The sequence below is a fragment of the Drosophila serrata genome, unplaced genomic scaffold, assembly GCF_035046125.1.
Source record: "Drosophila serrata isolate PLE 108 unplaced genomic scaffold, ASM3504612v1 contig_295, whole genome shotgun sequence".
NCBI lineage: Eukaryota > Metazoa > Arthropoda > Insecta > Diptera > Drosophilidae > Drosophila > Drosophila serrata.
In genome coordinates, this window is record NW_028257193.1 from 1887416 (window position 1) to 1905451 (window position 18036).

General features: G+C 40.3%; 4 protein-coding genes across 5 annotated transcripts; 3 read left to right on the forward strand and 1 right to left on the reverse strand.

The window, feature by feature from the left end:
* Positions 1–199: 199 nt before the first annotated feature.
* Positions 200–1409, forward strand: LOC110191088 (18S rRNA (guanine-N(7))-methyltransferase). The gene is made up of 4 exons (XM_020961833.2): positions 200–414; positions 478–515; positions 571–1136; positions 1196–1409. Exons 1-4 carry the CDS (start codon positions 376–378, stop codon positions 1381–1383), a joined length of 831 nt encoding a protein of 276 aa, XP_020817492.1. The 5' UTR covers positions 200–375; the 3' UTR covers positions 1384–1409.
* On the reverse strand, positions 1378–2182 carry LOC110191089 (dnaJ homolog subfamily C member 30, mitochondrial). The gene has a single exon (XM_020961834.2). The coding sequence runs from the start codon at positions 2180–2182 to the stop codon at positions 1475–1477; it is 708 nt and encodes a 235-aa protein (XP_020817493.2). The 3' UTR covers positions 1378–1474.
* Positions 2183–2557: 375 nt separating this feature from the next.
* unc-45 (unc-45 myosin chaperone) lies at positions 2558–5948 on the forward strand. Of its 2 annotated transcripts, XM_020961830.2 has the most exons (3): positions 2558–2798; positions 2862–4160; positions 4223–5948. In XM_020961830.2, exons 2-3 carry the CDS (start codon positions 2882–2884, stop codon positions 5785–5787), a joined length of 2844 nt encoding a protein of 947 aa, XP_020817489.1. In that variant the 5' UTR covers positions 2558–2798; positions 2862–2881; the 3' UTR covers positions 5788–5948. The 2 variants fall into 2 exon arrangements, with proteins under 2 accessions (XP_020817489.1, XP_086693221.1); XM_086837095.1 differs by having other exon boundaries at positions 2574–4160.
* A 6908-nt stretch (positions 5949–12856) lies between these two features.
* LOC147643059 (uncharacterized) lies at positions 12857–13837 on the forward strand. The gene is made up of 2 exons (XM_086836892.1): positions 12857–12941; positions 13003–13837. Exons 1-2 carry the CDS (start codon positions 12930–12932, stop codon positions 13588–13590), a joined length of 600 nt encoding a protein of 199 aa, XP_086693018.1. The 5' UTR covers positions 12857–12929; the 3' UTR covers positions 13591–13837.
* Positions 13838–18036: the final 4199 nt, after the last annotated feature.

Here is an 18036-nt window from a genome sequence, read left to right on the forward strand (position 1 = left end):
GTAACACTTAACGGTAGGATTGCCATACCGCTCACCGAAAATAGCCGGCTTTACTCTTTCATATGATAATTTTCGCAGTTTTCCGGAATAATGCTGCGAAATTGATTAAAAAAAATGTTTAAAAGAGCTTCCAAAGATTACACGCAAGTTGAAAAAGTAACGAATGATTTAAAAATACACTTGTGTGTGTTGGGTTGTTAGTGATGACAAATAAGCGATAACATTGTTGATATCAGCCGCAAAACTCTAGATGTTTCGTGGCGAATGACAATCAGCTGTTTGTTGCACGTGTAGTTGAGTTCTTTTTTTGTTTATTTGGAAACATTGCAGAACTTCGAATTTAGAGCTTTGAAAATTACATAAAATACAGTAAAAATGGCCAGAAGACCCGAGCACTCAGCACCGCCGGAAATTGTGAGTGAAAAACAAAGAAATTACGTTAATAATTAAACTATGTATATCAAATTACATTTCTAGTTCTACAACGATGATGAGGCGAAGAAATACTCCACAAAGTAAGTAAATTTCTTAAAAAGCACTATCTATAATTAAACATCTTTGTATATGTAGCACCCGCATCATTGACATCCAAATTGAAATGGCAGAACGGGCTCTGGAACTGCTCGCCCTTCCAGATGACGACGAATCTCGCTTGATTCTGGACATTGGCTGTGGTTCCGGGCTGTCGGGGAGCGTCCTGGAGGAGAGCGAACACATGTGGATAGGCATTGATATATCTAAGGCCATGCTAGACATTGCTGTGGAGCGCGAGGTGGCTGGGGATGTCATCTTGGGTGATATGGGCGAGGGCATGCCCTTTAAACCGGGCACCTTTGACGGAGCCATCTCGATCTCTGCCCTCCAGTGGCTCTGCAATGCCGACAAGTCGTATCACAATCCGCACAAGCGCCTGCTCAAGTTCTTCACCACCCTGTTCTCATGTCTCACGCGCACCGCCCGCGCTGTCTTCCAATTTTATCCGGAGAACTCTGACCAAATCGAAATGGTTACCTCGCAGGCCATGAAGGCGGGATTCTATGGTGGATTAGTAGTGGACTATCCCAATTCGGCCAAGGCCAAGAAGTACTACCTAGTGCTGATGACTGGTGGAACGGCGGAGTTGCCCAAAGCCTTGGGTAAGAGATTTTTGACTTTCCCATCAAAAGAATCAACGAATAACCTTCCCTTTTTGCAGGTTCTCCCGAGGAGGAGCGGCGGGTCAACTACATTAAGAAACGTGATGCATGCCGGGACGCACGGGGCAAGGCGCCCAAGAAATCCCGCGATTGGATTCTGGCCAAGAAGGAGCGGCGCCGTCGCCAAGGATTAGAAACACGTCCGGATACTAAATATACAGCGCGCAAGCGTAGCGGAAAGTTCTGATTATAGTTAATCTTTATCAACAAAAATAGCCATTTTCATTCATTTAAACATTTAAAGCTAAACTCTATGTACACATTGGACTAGAGAACCCCTATGATTGCTTACGAGCGGTCAGTTGTTCTTCTCGTTCCAGCTCCTCGCGCTCCCTTCGGTGCCGCTGCTCCGCCCGCTGTTTGGGCGTGTCGTACGAGCTCTCGGCAAGGAACATCAGGTATATAGCCACGCCGGCGAAGAGGAGGGAGAGTAGAACCATATCCGTCTGGCTGGATATCTTGTTTGACTCCTTTTGCACTTTAATTCGATCGTATTTGGCCTGGGCAGCCTGTCTCCGGTCAAAGGACTTGCCATAGTGACTACGCGACCACTCGTCAAAGTCATAAATGGGCGTCCGTCCCTCTGAGTCGGCGACTCGGGATTTCTGGAAACGTGACTTGTAGAACTTGGTCTCCGGATCATCCTCCACCACGGGTTCAGCCATGTCGTGGATATCCTGCGCATACTGCGAGCCGGCTGTGTGGACGATGCCCTTGTCGTACAGGCGACGTAACCTGTAGTTTCCCAGGATCTCGTACGCTTGGGTGATCTCGCGGAATTTCTTGGCGGCACTCTCACTGCCCTTGTTCTTATCCGGATGATATAGCATCGACAGTTTATAGTAGGCTGCCTTGATTTCGTTCTGTGTGGACCTCTTTCCAATGCCAAGGGCGTCGTAGTGGCTCATCTGCTGGGCCACGCTCAGGTGTAGGTTTCGGGACAGGACGAGCTGCCGCCAGACCAGGAAGCCGTGCTGGAACATCATTGCCTTCCTTCGGCGCTTTCCCTGGCGCTGTTTGGGTTGTTTTCTTTAAGTTATATCACATGAAAGCCAAAACAAAACGGATCAGCTGTTTGAACTTGAAGTTGTTCACCTGGCCTAGAGATGGAACTACAGCGATATCATATTGCTTGATTTGAGGAAATTGTATTAATTCTTTCTCCTATTATTTTTATTGGGCTACTTAATAAATAAATAAAGAGGAAAAACTATGTACCTGACTATGATTTAACTTCATATTTTAACTTTCTTTAAAAGCTTGCTATATACTGAGGACTAGTGATTTCACTACCCACCAAGGGGGTAGATTTTGTTATCGATTTGAAAGCGCTAGATTTAAAGTCATCGCGCCAGGTGGCAGCCCTCGCGCCGGTTCTTTCACACGTCTGGCAGCACGGCCGTCTATAAATAAAAATAAAAATAGTTAGTTCTAGGGGGCAGACGGATTTCGGTTTTGTTGAGTTTTCCGACACAGCGTGCTTGATTTTCCCGCTGGCCATCTGCCGACCTAAACCTGTGTGTGTGTGCTGCTGTACGAGATCGATCGAGAAGTTTCTGGCAGTCGAATTTTAGGCCACAAAACCAATCGGCCACCAAAATCGTGAGTCATTTGTCTCGTCGCACTCATAGGAGTTCCATTTAAAGCCTGTTTCTGGTCGTACAGAAGAGGAGAATTGTGTAACCATGACGAACGCGATCAGCACAGAGGAGGTAACCGATGCCGGTACCTATAAAGATAAGGGAAATGAGGCCTTTAAGGCCTCCCGCTGGGAGGAGGCAGTGCAGCACTACAGCAATGCCATTAAAATGGGTTCCAAACACAAGGAGCTGCCCGTATTCTACAAGAACCGTGCTGCCGCCTATCTGAAGCTGGAGCAGTACGAGAACGCCTTGGAGGACTGCACGGAGTCGTTGAAGACGGCTCCCGGGGATCCCAAGGCCCTGTTCCGGCGGGCGCAGGCGTATGAGGCTCTGGAAAGGTTTGAGGAGGCCTATAAAGATGCCACTGCATTGTTCAAGGCGGATCCGGGTAACAAAACCGTGCAGCCCATGCTCCAAAGGCTCCATGTCATCGTGGAGGAACGAGTGGCACGCAATGCCAAAACCTCGACGAAGGTGAAGCAGATGATGGATCTAACCTTTGACTTTGCCGCCCCGATCGATAAGCGCCGCTCTGCAGCCAATAACCTGGTCGTTTTGGCCAAGGAGCAGGCTGGAGCGGAGCTCATGTACAAAGAACACTGTATCCAGAAGGTGGCTACGCTGGCCAAGCTGGAAAAGGATCAGGACATCTATGTGAACATGGTGCGTGTGGTGGCCGCTCTGTGCGAAAATAGCGTTGAGCGTACGAAGGGCGTACTCACGGAGCTGGGAGTCCCTTGGTTTATGCGAGTCTTTGACCAGAAACACGAGGACTGCGTGGCCACTGCCCAGTATTGCCTGCAAACCATCATTAATGCCTTGTCGGGATTGAAGAACAAGGCGGACGCCAAGCCAAACAAAGAGCTGTGCGCTAAGAATAACCGGGAGATTGACACACTGCTCACATGTCTCGTGTATAGCATAACGGATCGTACAATTTCTGGAGCTGCTCGAGATGCGGTCATGGAGCTGATCACCAGAAATGTTCACTACTCGGCTTTGGAGTGGGCTGAGCGTCTGGTGGAGATCCGGGGCCTGTGCCGCCTGCTGGAGGTGTGCTCCGAACTGCCGGATTACAAGTACGAGAGTGCCATGGATATCACCGGCTCATCGTCAACGATTGCTTCGGTTTGTCTGGCCCGCATATACGAGAACATGTACTATGACGAAGCCAAGCAGAAGTTCACGGATCAAATCGATGAGTTCATCAAGGATAAGCTGCTGGCGCCTGATATGGAGTCGAAGGTGCGAGTAACTGTGGCAATTTCGTCTCTACTTAGTGGGCCCCTGGATGTGGGGAATCAAGTCATTGCCAGGGAGGGTAAGCAACAATCAAGAGAAAAATCTGGAATCTTTAACTAAACCTTTGCTTTACTTTCTCAGGCATCCTGCAGATGATTTTGGCCATGGCCACCACCGACGATGAGCTGCAGCAGCGGGTGGCCTGCGAGTGCTTGATATCCGCCTCATCCAAAAAGGATAAGGCCAAGGCTCTCTGTGAGCAGGGTGTGGATATCCTAAAGCGTTTGTACCACTCCAAGAATGATGCGATTCGTGTGCGCGCCCTGGTGGGTCTTTGCAAGCTGGGCAGTTACGGTGGACAGGACGCAGCTATTCGGCCATTTGGCGATGGTGCTGCTCTAAAGTTGGCGGAGGCATGTCGTCGTTTCCTCATTAAACCTGGCAAGGATCGGGACATCCGTCGCTGGGCAGCCGATGGTCTTGCTTATCTAACCCTAGATGCCGAATGCAAGGAAAAACTGATTGAGGATAAGGCTTCGATACACGCTCTCATGGATCTGGCTCGAGCTGGAGATCAGTCATGTATTTATGGTGTTGTCACCACTTTTGTGAACCTGTGCAATGCGTATGAGAAGCAGGAACTAGTGCCCGAGATGGTGGAGCTGGCCAAGTTTGCCAAGCATCACATACCCGAGGAGCACGAGCTGGATGATGTGGATTTCATTAATAAGCGGATCACAGTGCTGGCAAACGAGGGAATAACGACTGCCCTCTGTACCCTGGCCAAAACGGAGAGTCATAATTCTCAAGAGCTGATTGCCCGAGTCCTGAATGCCGTTTGTGGACTTAGGGAGTTGAGGGGCAAAGTGGTGCAGGATGGTGGTGTTAAAGCACTTCTTCGCATGGCCCTTGAGGGTACCGAAAAGGGCAAACGTCATGCTTGTCAGGCACTGGCTCGGATTGGTATAACCATCAATCCAGAGGTATCTTTCAGCGGCCAGCGTTCTTTGGATGTGATTCGTCCGCTATTGAACCTCCTGCAGCAGGATTGCACCGCCCTGGAGAACTTCGAAGCGTTGATGGCGCTCACCAATCTGGCCAGCATGAACGAAAGCGTCCGCCAGAGGATCATCAAGGAGCAGGGCGTGTCCAAGATCGAATTTTATCTAATGGAGGATCATCTGTATCTCACTCGTGCGGCTGCCCAATGTCTGTGCAATCTGGTGATGAGCGAAGATGTCGTAAAAATGTTCGAAGGCGACAACGATCGCGTGAAGTTCTTGGCCCTGCTCTGCGAGGATGAGGACGAGGAGACGGCAATGGCCTGTGCCGGAGCTTTGGCCATGCTCACATCGGTGTCCGTTAAGTGCTGCGAAAAGATTCTTGGCATTGCCAGCTGCCTGGATATCTTGCATACGCTGATTGCCAATCCCAGTCCAGCCGTGCAGCATCGGGGCATTGTTGTAATCCTTAACATGATTAACTCGGGCGAGGAGATCGCCAAGAAGCTATTCGAGACGGATATTATGGAGCTTCTGAGTGGACTGGGACAGCTGCCCGATGAGTCGCGTGCCAAGGCCCGTGAAGTGGCCATCCAGTGTCTGGCGGCGGCGGAGAGGTATCGCATCATTGAGAGATCCGATGAAGCAGAGATACCGGATGTGTTTGCCGAAAGTGCCAAGATAACAGAGATTACCGATGACTGATCGATCCATTGTGTGCCTTATAAACCACCTTCCCACCACGTTTCATATTCTCTCATCCCTAAACTATATTTATTTTCAAGCAACATACATATATTGTTTTATGACAAATATTGTACTTACGAATTTATTATTAAATTCAACTAAAAGTGTTTCGTTTTGAACTTGAATGGTTTTTCTTTTTGGGATGGAATTTGTTCCCTTTGTGGGTTAAATAGATATAGTAATACCTAATTGCTTGTCAATAAATCAACTTTTAATGTGAGCAAATTGCTTGGCAATGCAATTTTATAATGAAGACCAAAGCCAAGTCTTATGTGGGTCAGCAGTGCGACTCCTGCTTGCCCCAAAAACTAAATGGTGACGTTTAAATGTGCATTTTATTATGGATGCCAAAAAGAATCGTTCTTATGTTTTCCCCCTTTGAGGCAATTATGGGCACTGGAGTCCATTGAGCAACCTGCCACAGGCAACAGGCAACTTGCCACAGCAAACACTGCGTGGGCTGCCATTTTTGGGGTAAGTCAAATGCATTAATCCGATTTGGCTTTCGGTCGACGGCGGTCCGTATAGCGGATGCATTTAAGGACTTGGGGCACATTTCAGGCATTCTTAATGCGAATATTATTATTTTAGGCCCAGCAACCAACCGGTTGCCAATTGCCAGATGCCACTGCCGTTGCAGTGCAAGTTGCAACTTGCTCGAGTATTTTCCCACCGGCTGCGCTTTTCCCCGTTCCCGATGCACTTCCTCGGTATGTTTTCTATTCGCTGCAACACTTAAACTGACATTAGCCGACAGCTCCGAGGTAGCGCTGGGCTTCCTCTAATGCACAAATAATTGCAGAAGATGCTTCTGATGTGGCATTTGTTGTTGTTGCACAGTGTCAGGTAGCCGGGAATTCTGAGCGTCCGTCTCATCCCGCTGATTGCTCAATCTCAATGAAATATGATTAAATAAATAATTGTTGCTTTAATTCAGTTTTGCTCATTGCAATAGAGAAAAATACATTGTCGAGGCTTTGGGCTGTGCTAATGAACCCGCAAACTCTTTGTTAACGGCATTTTATTCTACGCTTACCACATTTGGCATTAAATCAAGGTTGACCCGAATTTCAAGAGCTGTCAAAGGTAGCACACATTACTTCCTTATTTATTTAGAATCAGAAATATACATTACTATTAAGTAATTAAGTTAAGTTAGGGATAAGGAGTTAAATAGAAAAGAATAAAGGTAATTACTAGTTTGAGGCTTTGTATTTCATTAGATTTGCAATAGCTAAAATACAAGGATTAACTTGGAAACCAAATCAATTAATTAAGTTAGTTAGTTTACTGTGAGTATACGTTTGCAATATCTACAATATATTAAATCAAAATTAAGTCCTGCTTGTCCAGTCATATTGCATTGGCCACGTCATATTATGTAGGTCGTAGGGTAATCACTATCACTCCCACTATCACTATAGATGTTAACACTGGTAGGGCCACGGACAGACTAAACCCGGAGCGGCTGTCGCTGCCTCTATTTATAGTCCCCGAGCAAAGAGAACAGAGAAAGTGTGAGCGAGAGAGTTAGAGCGAAAGAGCTATCTCTAGAGATACTAAGAGTAGAGAGTTGAGTATAAAAGAGAGAAGCAGAGAAAGAGAGAGGGTAAGCTCTTCACTGCCATAACAATATTATATTATTATGAGAATACAAACATACACACACACATTATTATTATGCTTAATTATCTCTCACATTTGCAATTGTTAATTAATTTCAATATAAAATTAAAGAAAAGAAACTTTTGATTTTGATTTCATTTTTTAAATCTCGTTTCATTTCCTATCTATTCTGACCACACATAATCCCATATCATGTTCGGAGAAAATAATCCCCACACGTAATCCTCAAATAGAAAAGAAAACTTTCAGTTTCGCTTCAAGTGAAATTGAACTTCCCGAAAAGAAAAGCAAAATAAACACAAAAAAAAAAATACATATAAGAAAACTGCATTCCATTTTTGTTTACATTCCACAAAGAGCGAAAAGCAAAGACATCTTCGGTCAAAAGTGATGGAAGAACTTTCCCGGCTGAGGTAAAAGTTGCAGACCGATTGATCGGCTTTAAGCCGCTCCAAGTAAATGGCTAACAAACACCGAGCGTCCGCTAAATGATCATTAAGGTGCGTAAAGCGACACCAAAACTGGACCGACCGACAGGCAGACCAAGTTGTATTTACTATTTTCGGCATTGGTCACCATCGTCAGCATTAGACATTTTGTCCTAATTACACAGACGACAAACCGAGCAGCTAACAGTTCGCTTAAGCTTCAGTTTTCTGTTTTCAGACTTCAGACTTTTCAGGCTTTATAGTAAAGGAGCTTGCTTGATTGGCGACGCGACGCATGCGCAACTTCACTTTCCATTTAATCTCGATTCGCCGGGGTGCCGGGGGGAAGCGGCGGCAGGCAGGAGATGGCAGGAGGGTGCTGCCGGTGGTGCAACTGATGCCGCACAATTTGTCCCATGGAAATCGAAAGCCGATTTTCATGTCAATATTTTTGTTTAATAAACTGGCCGTCGCGAGTCGTCTGCGCATGCGGAAAATATGCAAATTACCATCGACATCGACGTGCCCCCTTGGGCGATGCAACGCAACATAGTTGCACACACGAAAAAAATAATAAATGATTTTCTAGTTACAATATAATATACGCATAAGAAAAACGTCTCGTTTTAAAATAGTTTTGAAAAGAAAAATAAGAAAGAATTCTCTACTTTATGGGTGCTTAAATGCTGAAGGATATTATAAAACTATATTGTATAATTAATAGGAAAAAATTATTTTAAATTTGGCGGGATAATAGAGAATTCTGAAAGTTGACTGAGATTATTATTCTTAGCTTTATCCTATAGGATAGATCGATGCGGCTTACGAGGATATTGCGCACTCAGGCATACACATTAACCCTTTTACTAAACCAGTTGTAAGCTAAAGAAACTTGTAAAATTAATTTCTAAAATAAAATAAATGTTTCTTTCAGTGCATGCACACAGCTATAGATACTCTCCCATCCAGCCAAGTTGCGTTGACCGATTGAACGAAAGTGCAGGCAACCAAGATACGGATGAAAGATGAAAGTTGTCCGCGAGTAGAATGACGATGCTGAAAGTGCAAGTGGCTTGGCATATCGAACGATCGATGTAAGATGGTTACGGGCCATGGAAGCCATAAGATCGTGGTGCATTGTGTGTATGTGTGTGTGTGTGTCAATCCAGGTAGCGAGAGTGGACTCACTTTTTTAAGCCTATTAACTAAGGTGCATTTGATCTCACTCTACATAGAAATGATACAAAATTGTACTAAAAAATCAGAGGAAATGAGTTTTAACTTTATCCCAAATAATTTTATCATATTTTTGGAAGTACTTCCTAATGATATTAAATAGAAAACTCCATAGTTTTCCACATTTTTTGTGAATTTTCTTTTGGCCGGAACTAGTGGACAATTTGGCCAAGTCTCGGTGGCAAACAAAACTTGATTTTCCTTCGCATTGGCCATGGTAATTAATCAAACAACTGTCATCCGCCGAAAAATAAAAAACAAATCGTGTAAAACGATGGGGATAAACGCGAAGTCGGTGTCTCCCCAATCGAGCAAATCAAAAAGCCAAAGTGAATTGTATCGCATAGGTGCAAATTTCGCTAAAATTTATATTAATCGTCTCAGCTTGGTTAGGGTGGACTAGTAGAGAGAGAGATACTGGTTCGCAACGATCGGTGTCCTCCTCAAATATGCTAAGCTCGCCAGCGAGAATAGGATTCCATTAGCAACATGTTCGGAAACTTGCAACAATGTTGCCAGCGAGATGTGGCAATTACACTTGAAAACTGATTTTTAGAGAAATTTAAAAGGGAGCGTAAAGAAAACATATAAGATTATTAAGATATTCAGAGTATAATTTAGCTTCCTATATAGTTTTGCTTATATTTTGTAAGCGTTTATTAAAAATATAAATAGAAATGAACGTGGGATATATTGATTATTATATCTTGACAAGGTCTTATATTTCGGAAAGGAATCGTTTCCGACCCTATAAATCATATATATTCTGAATCAGCATCAACAGCCAAATCAATCTAGCTATGTCCGACAAAAATTTAATTTTTTTTAATTTAAAACATTTTATAAGGAGTTACATCGTTAAAATTATAAAAATTTTAGAAAAGAGAATGGATTTTTTCAAATGTTTAAATTTAGTATACAGATTTGTTAATCTTATAAAAACTAGCACAGAAACGTTTTCCGATTGGAAATTTATGCGTTTTTGACTGAGTTATGAATTATTTTCACTGCCAGGGTATAGATAAGTCGGGATTCCAAAGTTAGCTTTCGTTCTTGTTATTAAATAGAGTGTAAGATAACAAATAATTATGTTCAAATCAACGTTATTAAACATATAGATTTTTGAGTGAATTATATTTTAAAAAGAATAAAAATCATTAATTCAAGTTTATTTTTTACATATCTGGTTCCTATTAGTAAAAAAATAGCTGGTGGTTAAAAAAATATAAATAATAAATGATAAATAAATAATAATGTATTACAATTCTATTTTATATATTTATTTTCAATCCTATGCTGTATATTTAAAGGAATTCAGGAGGATGTATGTATATTAAAAGTTAGCTTTAAAGAAATGCACTAACCAATTAAGGAGAAATCCTCGTTAAGCTTCTGTAGCTCCAAATACAATTTTTCTTCAAGTGTAATTGCATTTGCCTTGGTCCCCCATAGGTGATAAGAAATAATTGAAAAGATTGTCGGGCATTTGAATCGATTGAATGGGCTGGCAGGTAAAAAGAAGGACCGCGCAGGGCTATAATTAGGCGATTTGTGATTGTGTACGATTGTGTGCGTTTTGTGGGCAAATGCAAAGGCAAAGGCAAATGTTTATGTTATGTCAATTGCCGACCACACAAGCCAAGATCCCCAGATTCCCGGCCAGGTGAGGCTGGTGAGGAGGAGGAGGTGCTCGCCCAGTGCCTTGCAAACTGTGCACTGCCCTCCGTCATTAAGGTTGCAACTCAGTCTGTCGTCAGTCTTCGTCTTTGCCACTTTGCTTTCTTTTCGCTGAGCTTGCAGTCTTGCCACAGTTTCCCTTACCATCTGCATGCCCTGCCGCCTTAATTGTTTTATTGCATTTTCAGCGGGTGAGAGAGGCAAACTTTCTATTTGCACATTTTCACAGGGAAAAAATATTTAATTTTCCTTCGTTTTTTCTCAGTTTTTGTGGACTGAAAATTGCTTGAAAAATGCTTCGCGATAAATGTTGTGCTTTTCTTTTTTGTATAAAAGATGTGACTGGCGACAGCAAATAATATTTTTCTTCCGCCTAATTACAAATGGGAATTTTCATATGGTGACTTGTCACAGTTACTAGATTACAAATCTTTCAGTTACTTTTAACTATTTTTGTGATGGAATGAAGAGATGAAGAAACCAACATTTTAATTTGTTCCTTAATTTAATGTGGTATTAGTTTACCAATTAAAATTTAAGCCTAAGAAGATCTTAAAAATGAATTTAGCTGCTTAAATGGCAAGTGAAAAGTTTGAAATTGTTGTTCCCATCTTTTCTAAGGGCGAGCTGTATTTTTTTTAAGCATTGAAACCGATTGTTTGCTAACAATTTGGCTATTAAAAGGCATTTTTAACCATCGTTAGTTAGTGCAGACTCCCCTGTTTAATGGCTGTCAGCAGTTTTGAGCGAGTTTCGCAGCTGCCCCGATCAATTCAACCTTAATTATGCGTTTCATATGGAGCCCCGGCCACAGTCAGCCCTTTTTATGTGCAAATCTTAGCGCGTTTTATGAGCCGCTCATTAGAACGCGAACATGGCCAGGAGACGGACATGCTGCGTATGCCAGCAATTGCTGGGATGTTGGCATCAAGACTCCTAGCCGCTGCCGCGCCTTTATGACGTTAAGATGTCGACAACAATGGTGAGGTTGAAACAAGAACACTGTGAGAAAATGTGATAAAGATGAAGATGCTTAATTTCAAACTTTACTTTACTTTGTAATTTCTTGTAAGCGATCAACTGGCTAAAGGTCCTCACAATTATTTAATAAATGGTATTTATAAACATAGTTTGTCGCAGCGTAATGGCAGGCGGAGAATGTGCCAGTGCTCTTGGCTCATTATAATGGGCGGCACTTTATTTAAATGCGCCATGGCACATCATTAACAAGGCAAATGCCATACCGTAGAGCCTTTTTCTTACCTTACCTCCGTTCTGTTCTGGATGCGTTCTTGGTTCACTTTCCTCAGGCAAAGACCACAAGGAGATGGCCCAAGGATGTTTGTATGTTTAGGTGGATGGGCTCTAAACTAGCAAACGCAGACCGCACGCACTTTCAGGTGGAAAAGAGGGGGAAAACCGGGCTGATATTTTATAATATCTCAATTGATGAGAGGGCTCCATCGCCATCGAGCTACAGGGCACAGTGGGGCAAAGAATAATCATGGGACATTAGAAAATATACAAGAGATCTATCTGGAATTTATATTTATGTATTTCTGCCATGGTATATAGTCTTGCGATTAAATAAAAATAAATAGTCAACGCTCTTATCGGCATTTGCACTCTTGTTGATTCGAAACTTGATTGGTTTCGCAAATTGAACCTTATTAAAATAATTAAGTATTTCTTAGAAACGTATTTAAAAGAGTTCTTGGAATTCTGAATATGAAAATGTATATGTATTGTTATCAGTAAAGTTATTTGTATGTAGGTGTTCATTGATACAGTGCTATCAGTGCAATTAATAAAGTTGCATTTTTTTTTATTAAGAAGTCTTGATGTTCTTTTTTTGATCAATTTTAAAAGTCTAGCAACTTAAAACTCTGCTTTTCCAGTTACAATTTTCTTATTTAATTTTGGTTTTATTTAAAATTTTTAATATATTTTTTAAATAATAATAACAACTAAATAAACCTCTTCGGCTTTTCTCCTCATCTGCTTGAGCATAGAGCAATGCGATTCCTCATTAACTCACACCAAAGAATTGCTGATAACAATTTTTTATTTTGCAGCATCTATATAAGCAGAAAGCATCTGTGAAAATATATTTATTTCAGAAGTGCAAATCTCATGAATCGACTGGTGAGGAACACACATATTTCAAGAGTACCGAAAAAATATTTATATTCCTTTTAATTGACAGGTATTTGCGATTGTTCTGGCCCTTGCTGGCTTTCATCTGGTAACACCTACTCCCAATGGGGGTGGATATGGCCAAGGTGGAGCCTTCGGAGGAGGAGGAGGTGGCTTCGGAGGTGGCCAGGGTGGTGGCTTCGGTGGACTCTTTGGATCTATAGCCAACATCGTTGATGAAAGTATTAAGCTTGGGCAACGTAGAAAACAACAACAGCAATACGAAAATGGACAGTATAATGGAGGACCATATTATGGAGGACCAAATGGTGGCAGGCCATATAATGAGGGACCCTATGTCGGAGGACCAAATGGTGGGGGATCATATAATGAGGGACCCTATGGCGGAGGACCAAATGGTGGGGGATCATATAATGAAGGACCCTATAGCGGAGGACAAAATAATGGCGGCCAAAATGAGGGCAGCCAAAGTGGTAAATACCCCATCATTGACATGAGTGCTCGACGATACAATTCCAGAGCATATAATTCCCGACAATACAGTGGCTATAATCAACCATATAATCAACCATATAATCAACCATATAATCGACAATATTATGGACAATATAATAGACGTCAGTATAATGGAAAATAACTTTGATAACATTTCAAACTGCTTTAGAATATTAATTATGCAACTTTAAACACTAATAACCAATTTAAAGAAAGAAATATTGTTCTAAATGTTTTGATTTTCTTAAAACTATCAATCATAATGACTGAAATTATAAAAAAAAAACTTATTTTAATTTTAAATAAAACAGATGTTATTCAGGAATACACGAAATATTTGACTATATACTAATTAATTCCATGAATATACAAACACCATAAAAATAAAATGACTTTTATTTACTTTTTTAAAGAACATAGTGTGATACATGAACAGAAAATATAACTAATTGTTCATATATAATTGCGGGTATTCTTGATTCGTGTATTATTTCTTTTCACTAATAAAAAGCTTCATCTTCATCTATAAATACGAGTAAATCAAGAAAATACGTCCATTTAAAGATCGCAATCACAATGAAGTGGCTGGTTAGTACATTTAATTTTCTTTATGTATTGTACATATAACCTTATTTATTTTACATTTTGTAATTGCAGACATTTCTAATTGTTGTCTTTATTGGCATTCAAGTTACCACTCCTTATTTTTGTTCAGATATTTTTGGTTTTAGCGATGCCGTTTTCCAGGAATCAAAAAGTGTACTACAAGAATATTATCAAGCTGCAATAAAAATTGTACAACAAAATTACTATAAATCAGAGCCTGAGAAGAATGTTGGCATTGGAGGCGAAAATTCTAAATCCCGATATCCCATCATTGATTTAAAGCAGAAATAATAAACTTAGAAATAATAAACTTAGAAATAATAATACTTTTCAAATTAAAAATAAATTTGTACATCAAATAAGTTAAACATAGAAACATAAAAACATAGAAAATAAATAAATGAGATAACACAATGGTTTTATAATATTGGTCACTATATTATTTAAATTCTTATCTCAAATGCGACACTCGTGCGCATTGAAGGTGAAGAAACTTTTGGCTCTGGATGAGTTTCAAAATAATACAATATTATAAAAAGTAAAATAAAAAACAAGAGAGGCAACTAATTTCGGAAAGCCGAAGTTTATATACCCTTACAGTTTGCAATCGAAGTACAGGGTCGTATCGGAAATGGATCTTAACTAAGTTCGTTTTATTTAAATCGATATTTTTATAAGGATACCAATTTTTTTACAAATCAAAGTTTCAAAGAACTCACAGTTTATCCAGAATCGTATTAAATTTAATTCGAAAAGCCTTTCTGTGCCAGTTTTTATTGTGTATGCATACACAATTAAAAAGTATTAAAATTAGAATCAAATTTTGACAGTTTTCACGATTTAACCTCTTATAAAATTTTTGAAAAAAAATCCCAAAAAATGATTATAGTATTGGCATGGCTAGATAAACTCTGTTTTTGATACTGATCAAGAATATATATGATTTATGGGGTCGGAAATGACTCCCTCACAGCGTTACAAACTTCGGACTAAAATAATAATACCCTTGCCAGGGTTCAAAAATCAAGAATAAAGACAAAAACAAGTGAAACTTGCTGCTACGACTGGGAAAAAATGATGCTAACGCTAACAAAAGCCATTGACCGATAAAAATTAACAGATAGTAAATGTATTTATGTACAAATGTACATATTCTTTTCCAAGGAGCGTGTGCATTATCTCCCAAAAGCCACCATTGTTTCTTGTGTTCTATAAGAAAGCTAAAAATATTTGAAAACTGCTAGGTGAAAGCTTAAGCTAAGCTTCAGTTATACCCTTATTTTGGGAATAAAAAACTAACACTGAGTTGGGATACTTTGATGTGATTTTTACTTGATTGTAATTGTTCCTAACAATTAAATACCACATTTTAAAGTCTTGATTGACTGGTTATTGAGTTGATTCGATTTTCTGCGATTCAAAACCCAATGTATCTACACTGGGGTGCCTTAATTGGTTTCGTAGAATTCGTCGTGGACCCTTCTTCTCCGATGATAGCTTCGTTTACCTGTTCGCACTACACTAACCCTTCCAGTAACCATTCTTTTCCCGTCCTCACCCCGCACTTTCCAGTGGATTTTGCCTATTACTTGTTCTGAAGTTCTTGGCTTTGATTCGTCTTCTGCCCGATAATTAAGGTCGCAGCTTAGTCTTGGGCTTGGGCTTTAGTGCGTTTGCAAATTACCCTGCAATTGCAAGAACTCAAAAGGGATAAGCGAAATTGGCCTTAACTATAGCTTCCTGCATTAAAAAGTCTTTGATTGATTAAATAGAACATTTAAGAAGAATACACACGATTTATACAGACGATTTCCTCAATTTTAACTATAGATTGGAAACTCATCATCAGATTCAAACTTTAAACCGATTAAGACATAATTGGTAAGTTTTATTATCATATTTTGTTTTGGCCCCGCAGTCGTATCAATCAATCAATCAATCAATCAATCAATCAGTCAATCAAAGCGCATCCCCCAAAACACCAATTTATGTCAGTAGTATGTAGTAGTAGTTCCGCTCATCCTTGACACAAAATTCGTACCGAGAAGAGAAATCCCATAGATACATGCATAACATTTATGCGTAATTATCGAAGGTGGCTAAATGGACGTATATCCCCCCTCTGGCAGTAAATCAAACAGCCCACAAATATTTACAAAATCATAAACTTTGCTTTGATTTAATTGCTGGTCCGGTCTTGTTTGCCCGATGAATTTGGCCAACCTTCGTGCCACAACACAAACTCTGGGTGGGAGTACTTTATTTTTGTTTTTTAATGTTTCCAAATGTATCCAAAACTTAATTACGCGCGTGTTTCTGTCAGATGACCAAGCCAATCTTTTTACAATGAAAAAACCTGAGGCCAAAAAAAGTTGGTAAAACAAAAGACAAAACCGAAAAGATTGAAGTAATTATGCCAAGCAATTTGGCTTTTAATGTATCTTTTCTAGGATACGAAACTAGAGCTTTGCTATTTTAAATATTATACTGTAATGAATCAAAGTGTTTAATAAAAAGTATAAAATATTCAAAATTTAAACTGAGGACTTAAGATTCAAATCCCCTGCGATCAGGTTTCCTGTCTGTTTATTTATGGTTTGAGGTCTGGAGGGTTTAAGCTAGCAAATGCCGCTACGCCCAGGGGAACGTTTATTCCGAGTCGTTGGGGCAACATAATTTTGCACAAAAATTATTAGCACTTTATTATTTTGTTTTCTGTGGTTGTTACGCCTCTTTCTTGTACGCATTAGCACTAAATTCGAAAAAACCCACGAAACCCACACCACAACACACGGGCCAAATTTTTCACCTTTCGTTTTGAGGTTGAAAATTTTAATGAACACTTAGCAACAAACTGACTCTGAAATGTATTTTAAAAATCAAAAAGTCTTTTAAGAAATTAAATTTTGAATAAATTATTAATTTCTATACTTTATATTTTTAGTTTTGATGTCTAATGTGAGCTTGCCTCAATTTATGAACTATTTTATTAGCTTTTAGAGGTGAGAGTAGCTGGAAGATTCTTCTCAGCCTCATTGGAACTCTCTATAGACTATGTAAATTGGAAAAAATATTGAATAATTTGTTTTAAAAAAACACACACAAGCAAGTTAAGTCCAGGAAGCCTTGCTCTCACAGCCATATGTCATCGCTGATTTCCTGCATTACTTGTCGCCTCTTCCTGCTCATCATTAGTGTCGTCAGCATCAGCATCAGCATCAGCATCACATAACGATCGTTCAACTCTCGTTGACCATTGAAATTATTCGCATGACCCCTTTGGGGGGAATCGCTTGCACCTCCTATTGAAAACGTGAAAAGCCGAAGAGCTGGAAAACCAAAAAAAAAAAATATTCAGCACCAGCTGACCGATCGTGAACTCTGCGGTTGTCGGGCAGACATCTTCACCTCTTGTCGACTTTCCACGCTTCCCATTTCCATTTCCATTTTCATTTCCATTTCACTTTCTTTTGCACAACGCGATGCCGCCGAGAGATGCTTCCTCGCAGCATCGCGTAATTAACATTCAGCTCTCGACTCGACTGCCAGTTTGCCAGTTGCAGTGCCGTTTGGGGTTCGTAATGAGGAAACAAATGTTGTTGTCAAATGCGTTGGCGGTTGGGCGCTCACTCGATAAGTAAAGCCGCAAAAATACAGAAGAAAAAAAAGGAAAAATGCAGCTGTGCGGGATGTCATTGCACTCGGCTTTAAATGGGGTTCCCAAAGTCACCCCACCAATGCCAATAAATGAAGTTCAAAAAGATACCAACTGTAATGCAGCTCAGATGTCAAGGTTTGTTTTGAGAAAAGTATGCTTGAAAATTATTTAAAAACATCAAGTATTCTTTTTCCAGCTTTTTGAAAGTTTTGTAATACTTTTTCAAAAAAATAGAGAATGATTTAGGATTTCATTTATAGTTAAGAAATGATAATCATTGGTATTTACAAAGAAATTTATTTGCCTTTTTGTTAAATCACTATA